The sequence below is a fragment of the Triticum dicoccoides genome, unplaced genomic scaffold (genome assembly GCF_002162155.2).
Source record: "Triticum dicoccoides isolate Atlit2015 ecotype Zavitan unplaced genomic scaffold, WEW_v2.0 scaffold73873, whole genome shotgun sequence".
NCBI classification, from domain to species: domain Eukaryota; kingdom Viridiplantae; phylum Streptophyta; class Magnoliopsida; order Poales; family Poaceae; genus Triticum; species Triticum dicoccoides.
In genome coordinates this window covers 19140-26215 of record NW_021296114.1, presented here as the reverse complement: position 1 = coordinate 26215, position 7076 = coordinate 19140, and the positions used below count along the sequence as shown (strand labels likewise).

Genomic DNA, 7076 nt, shown 5'->3' with positions numbered 1-7076 from the left:
ACGTCTCTCCCTCGTAGTCTCGGCGAAGCCCTGCTGCTGTGACGCCCTGCATCCACCACCACGCCTTCGTGCTGCTGGACCTTCATCAACCTCTCCTCCCCCCTTGCTGGATCAAGAAGGAGGAGACGTCTCCCGTCCCGTACCTGTGTTGAACACGGAGGTGACGTCCGTTCGGCGCTGGTCATCGGTGATTTGGATCACGTCGAGTACGACTACATCATCACCGTTCTTTTGAACGCTTCCGTGCGTGATCTACAAAGGTATGTAGATGCATCTAATCACTCGTTGCTAGATGAACTCCTAGATGATCTTGGTGAAATGAGTAGGAAAATTTTTGTTTTCTGCAACGTTCCCCAACAATGCTTTCTTGGCAGCTATGAGGATGATCCTCAGGTTCCGGACCCAGTCCGTATAGTTGCTGCCATCATCTTTCAGCTTGGTTTTCTCTAGGAACGCGTTGAAGTTCATGTTGACATGAGCGTTGGCCATTTGATCTACAAGACATTTTTGCAAAGATTTTAGACTAAGTTCATGATAATTAAGTTCATCTAATCAAATTATTTAATGAACTCCGACTCAGATTTGACATCCCTCTAGTCATCTAAGTGTTACATGATCCGAGTCGACTAGGCCGTGTCCGATCATCACGTGAGACGGACTAGTCATCATCGGTGAACATCTCCATGTTGATCGTATCTTCCATACGACTCATGTTCGACCTTTCGGTCTCTGTGTTCCGAGGCCATGTCTGTACATGCTAGGCTCGTCAAGTTAACCTAAGTGTTTTTGCATGTGTAAAACTGTCTTACACCCGTTGTATGTGAACGTAGGAATCTATCACACCCGATCATCATGTGGTGCTTCGAAACGACGAACTTTAGCAACGGCGCACAGTTAGGGGGAACACTTTCTTGAAATTATTATGAGGGATCATCTTATTTACTACCGTTGTTCTAAGTAAACAAGATGCATAAACATAATAAACATCACATGCAATTAAATAGTAGTGACATGATATGGCCAATATCATATAGCTCCTTTGATCTCCATCTTTGGGGCTCCATGATCATCTTCGTCACCGGCATGACACCATGATCTCCATCATCGTGTCTCCATGAAGTTGCTCGCCAACTATTACTTCTACTACTATGGCTAACGGTTTAGCAATAAAGTAAAGTAATTACATGGCGTTTGATCATTGACACGTAGGTCATACAATAATTAAGACAACTCCTATGGCTCCTGCCGGTTGTCATACTCATCGACATGCAAGTCGTGATTCCTATTACAAGAACATGATCTCATACATCACAATATATCATTCATCATTCATCACAACTTTTGGCCATATCACATCACAAAACAATTGCTGCAAAAACAAGTTAGACGTCCTCTAATTGTTGTTGCATCTTTACGTGGCTGCAATAGGGTTCTAGCAAGAAAGTTTTCTTACCTACGAATAACCACAACGTGATTTGTCAACTTCTATTTACCCTTCATAAGGACCCTTTTCATCGAATCCGCTCCAACTAAAATGGGAGAGACAGACACCCGCAGCCACCTTATGCAACTAGTGCATGTCAGTCGGTGGAACCTGTCTCACGTAAGCGTACGTGTAAGGTCGGTCCGGGCCGCTTCATCCCACAATACCACTGAAGCAAAATAAGACTAGTAGTGGAAAGAAAGTTGACAACATCTACGCCCACAACAGATTTGTGCTCTACTCGTGCAATAGAGAACTACGCATAGACCTAGCTCATGATGCCACTGTTGGGGAACGTTGCATAAAATAAAAAATTTCTACGTTCACCAAGATCAATCTATGAGTTCATCTAGCAACGAGAGAGAGGAGTGCATCTACATACCCTTGTAGATCACGAGCGGAAGCGTTCAAGAGAACGGGGTTGAGGGAGTCGTACTCGTCGTGATCCAAATCACCGGAGATCCTAGCGTCGAACGGCCGGCACCTCCGCGTTCAACACACGTACGATCAGCGTGACGTCTCCTCCTTCTTGATCCAGCAAGGGGGGAGGAGAGGTTGATGAAGATCCAGCAGCACGACGGCGTGGTGGTGGATGCAGCAGGGTTCCGGCAGGGCTTCGCCAACCGCTTGCGGGAGGGAGAGGTGTAGCAAGGGGGGAAGGGAGGCACCAGGTGTCAGGGTGCGGCTACCCTCTCACCCCCCCCCCCCCTCTTTATATAGGGACCCCAGGGGGAGCGCCGGCCCTAGGAGGGGGGCGGCCGCCAAGGAGGGAAACTTGCCCCCCAAGGCAAGTGGAGGCGCCCCCTCCCCTAGGGTTCCCAACCCTAGGCGCAGAGGGGGGCCCAGGGGGGCGCACCAGCCCACCAGGGGCTGGTTCCCCTCCCACTTCAGCCCATGGGGCCCTCCAGGATGGGCGGCCCCACCTGGTGGACCCCCGGGACCCTTCCGGTGGTCCCGGTACAATACCGGTGAACCCCGAAACTTTCCCGATGGCCAAAACTCAACTTCCCATATATAATTCTTTACCTTCGGACCATTCCGGAACTCCTCGTGACGTCCGGGATCTCATCCGGGACTCCGAACAACTTTCAGTTTGCTGCATACTAATATCTTTACAACCCTAGCGTCACCAAACCTTAGGTGTGTAGACCCTACGGGTTCGGGAGACATGTAGACATGACCGAGACGGCTCTCCGGTCAATAACCAACAGCGGGATCTGGATACCCATGTTGGCTCCCACATGATCCTCGATGATCTCATCGGATGAACCACGATGTCGAGGATTCAAGCAACCCCGTATACAATTCCCTTTGTCAATCGGTATGTTACTTGCCCGAGATTCGATCGTCGGTATCCCAATACCTCGTTCAATCTCGTTACCGGCAAGTCACTTTACTCGTACCGTAATGCACGATCCCGTGACCAGACACTTGGTCACTTTGAGCTCATTATGATGATGCATTACCGAGTGGGCCCAGAGATACCTCTCCGCCATACGGAGTGACAAATCCCAGTCTCGATCCGTGTCAACCCAACAGACACTTTCGGAGATACCCGTAGTACACCTTTATAGTCACCCAGTTACGTTGTGACGTTTGGTACACCCAAAGCACTCCTACGGTATCCGGGAGTTACACGATCTCATGGTCTAAGGAAAAGATACTTGACATTGGAAAAGCTCTAGCAAACGAACTACACGATCTTGTGCTATGCTTAGGATTGGGTCTTGTCCATCACATCATTCTCCTAATGATGTGATCTCGTTATCAATGACATCCAATGTCCATAGTCAGGAAACCATGACTATCTGTTGATCAACAAGCTAGTCAACTAGAGGCTCACTAGGGACATATTGTGGTCTATGTATTCACACGTGTATTACGATTTCCGGATAATACAATTATAGCATGAATAAAAGACAATTATCATGAACAAGGAAATATAATAATAATCCTTTTATTATTGCCTCTAGGGCATATTTCCAACATATATAGTCTTGGGCCACGAAGGGGTAAGTGGGGGATACATGGACTCGGTCCAATACACTGTGCGCAGACAGGCGTCAGACGTCCGGTGGGTTCCGGTCGTCCGGAGGCTCGGGAAGGTCCGGACGTCCGGGAGTCTTCGGACATCCGTAAATTCGGTTCTGTTGGGGAAGTTTCGGTCGTCCGTAGAGTCTCGGTCGTCCGGCGCCTGGGAGTTGTCGGACGTCCGGTACTTGCCGGTCGTCCGGCCGCTGTAGCATTCATCAGCAGGCCCTTCTGGCTGACTGAGTGTCCAGGCGTCAGACGTCCGGCGTTGTCCGGTCGTCTGGCCGCTGTAGCTTTCGTCGGCTGCTTCTTCTTGATCCTTGTACTTGGCGTCCTCGCTAGCTCTTCCGTTGGATGTGGTGGCTCCGTGGCTTTCCTCTAAGTACCTGATCATGCATAGCACACACGTTGGAGGTAGTAGCCATGTCTCACATGTAGAAGTGAAGGTTCAGAGAGGAGCGAGTTCACCTTGTGTCCAATGGCGTATAGTTGAGGTCTCGTCATATGTCCACTTGGGGTTTGGAGAGGAGTCGGAGTGTACATGGGGATGAACGTGGGATGCTCCGCATCACTACGCCGGCAGTGGCCACGGCGGCCCTCCACACAGCGCAGCAGGAGGCGGAGCGGCTCCTCCGCGAGCGGCATGCAGGCGCCAAACAAGACTGACGCAGCCCTTCGGCCTCATACCGCTGCTGAAGGGACCACGACGACGGCACATATGACGATGGTGGTGCGGCAGGGCAGGGCGGCCACGCGCGCGAGGTGATTGTCCGGTATAGGGTTTAGATTGTTTTCGTAGTTTGTTTTTTATTAAATGGTCGAAAGATCGATATTTTCATGTAAATTATAACCGAACTTGAATGAATTCCGTCGTGTTTGTACGAATTTCATCCGTTTGATTCGAATTGTTGTTGAAATGTATGCGGTCAGTATTGGATGCGGCCTCCCGTATTCATGTCCGCAGACTGGTCCCTCCATTCGTGGACAGATGCGGGAGTAAACTTGCGGATGACCGCTAGAGATGCTTATTATGTACTTAACGAAAATCCTTGGTGAACAGACTCATGATTGCCATGATTATCCAATCCCTTGTTCGCAAAAAAAATAGAGGAGTTATCCAAACCCGAACTGACTAGCGGATTGTAACCGGATTAGTATAAGATACCTATACGACCCTTCGGCCAAGTCTCAAGACCCCAACCGCAACCCTTTATAAGGCCCGTCCCCTCTCGACTCACAACTCCCAAATCCCAATCCACCCAACAGCACCTATCTTCCCAGGCTCGATCGATTCTTTCCCTTGGGTTCGCGTTTGCGTTTGTTTAGGCAAGTTCAATGGAGGTGATGGCGTTGCTCCCCTGGCTGCCGCGGCGGCGCCTGGTCTCGTCGTCTCCTTCGGTGAGATGCTGATCGACTTCGTGCCGGACGTGGCTGGCGTCTCGCTCGCCGAGTCCGGAGGCTTCGTCAAGGCGCCCGGAGGTGCGCCCGCCAACGTTGCATGTGCCGTCTCCAAGCTCGGCGGCTCCTCCGCCTTTGTCGGCAAGGTACACGCACACGGGTCAATCGCCATCCTTATAACATAATGATTCTCCTTTGCCTCTCTTGCCATGCATCTGGCGCCCGCGTTAGATCCGGTGTTTGGTAGGCTCTGATCTGATAATGTCAAAGGATGTTGACTTGTTAAGGATTGTTGATTGTACTGTATTAGTAGCGTCATATCGCTGATCGATTTCACTACTCAGTTATATAATTGGATGTCAAGAGCAATAAGCCTCTGCAACTTTCTTTTCGGTCCTGAATATAATCTGTAGTCTCTTAGACAATTATTACTTGCATCTCAGGTCATCGATCAGTCGAAATCTAACTAATCCTCTAACACAAGAGGCAACCTTTTTACGTTATTTTTTGAAAAGACTAATGCATTATTTTTATTAACATTTGTTTATATTCATATGAGCAGTGCAATCAATAATAGGAGTTAATGGGACATACAATAGTTATTTCTTGTCTAGATGAGAACTACTCCCTCCGTAAAGAAATATACAAAGGGAGTAACACATGAAATTGTAATCATATGATGATGTTTTTTTTCAGTTTGGCGACGATGAGTTTGGCCACATGCTGGTGGACATCCTCAAGCAGAACGGCGTGAACGCGGAGGGCTGCCTCTTCGACCAGCACGCGCGCACCGCTCTGGCCTTCGTCACCCTCAAGTCCAACGGCGAACGCGAGTTCATGTTCTACCGAAACCCGTCGGCCGACATGCTCCTCACGGAGGCGGAGCTCAACCTCGACCTTATCCGCCGCGCCCGCATCTTCCACTATGGCTCCATCTCGCTCATCACCGAGCCTTGCCGCTCCGCCCACGTCGCCGCCATGCGTGCTGCCAAGTCTGCCGGGATCCTCTGCTCCTATGACCCCAATGTGCGCCTCCCGCTCTGGCCCTCCGCCCAGGCCGCTCGCGACGGCATCATGAGCATCTGGAAGGAGGCTGACTTCATCAAGGTGAGCGACGAGGAGGTGGCGTTCCTCACACAGGGCGACGCCCACGAGGAGAAGAATGTCCTCTCCCTCTGGTTTGAGGGCCTCAAGCTGCTCGTCGTCACCGACGGCGAGAAGGGGTGCAGGTACTTCACAAAGGACTTCAAGGGCTACCTGCCAGGCTACTCCGTTAACACGGTCCACACCACCGGTGCTGGCGATGCCTTTGTTGGATCCCTCCTCCTCAGCGTCGCCAAGGACGACTCCATCTTCTACGTAAAAAACTAATTAATCCTTGATATAAAAAGAATTAATTATCAGCTGATTGAATTCTAGTATGAGTGCGTATGTTGCTAATGGTGATGCTTTTTTTTGATTGATCAGAATGAGGCCAAGCTGAGGGAGGTGCTGCAGTTCTCAAATGCTTGCGGGGCCATCTGCACCACCAAGAAGGGAGCCATCCCGGCGCTGCCCACCACAGCCACCGCCCTCGACCTCATCAGCAAGGGCACCAACTAGCTCGTCTTGGTGTCGGGACGTCCGGGTGGAATCTTAGGAGAGTGTAGCTCCATTTTTATTAGGGGTGAGTTAAGTTTAGTTCGCGTGTCAGTCTTAATAAAAAGCAAGCATCTGTATAATTAAGGAGGCTACTGATTGTTATAGCCTTCACCCAAAATTTTATCTCAGCCTTGAATGAATGGACGTGTGTTCGGAAAAAGAAAAATACAGTGCTGCTGGCTTAGAGTAGAGTTTGTTTTCTAGTCGTATAATGCAATGTTTAATTATCTCTTGCTCTTAGTTTCATCATTAGTAATGATTTTATTCCTCTTGGCGGTCGCATCAGGCATGTTTTAATAACATCTTATTTTATGGAACGGAGGGAGTACTTTTTTCTGGAAAACAAAATCCGAAACAAAACATTTTCCTGAATTAAGGTCCAGTCCTAATACGGTAACTTGCTATACTAGATACAAGATGTACAAATCCCATCTTATCAGTCTACAAGATCCAACCAAATCATGGGCACGCCTTGGCACCAATGAAATGATTTTGCACAATTTGTAGTTGGAGATCTATGGCC

At 49.4% G+C, this 7076-nt stretch overlaps 1 protein-coding gene across 1 annotated transcript; it reads left to right on the top strand.

The window, feature by feature from the left end:
• Positions 1-4238: 4238 nt before the first annotated feature.
• LOC119347700 (fructokinase-2-like) lies at positions 4239-6731 on the top strand. The gene is made up of 4 exons (XM_037616265.1): positions 4239-4276; positions 4701-5058; positions 5609-6271; positions 6380-6731. The coding sequence occupies exons 1-4, from the start codon at positions 4239-4241 to the stop codon at positions 6512-6514; spliced, it is 1194 nt and encodes a 397-aa protein (XP_037472162.1). The 3' UTR covers positions 6515-6731.
• Positions 6732-7076: the final 345 nt, after the last annotated feature.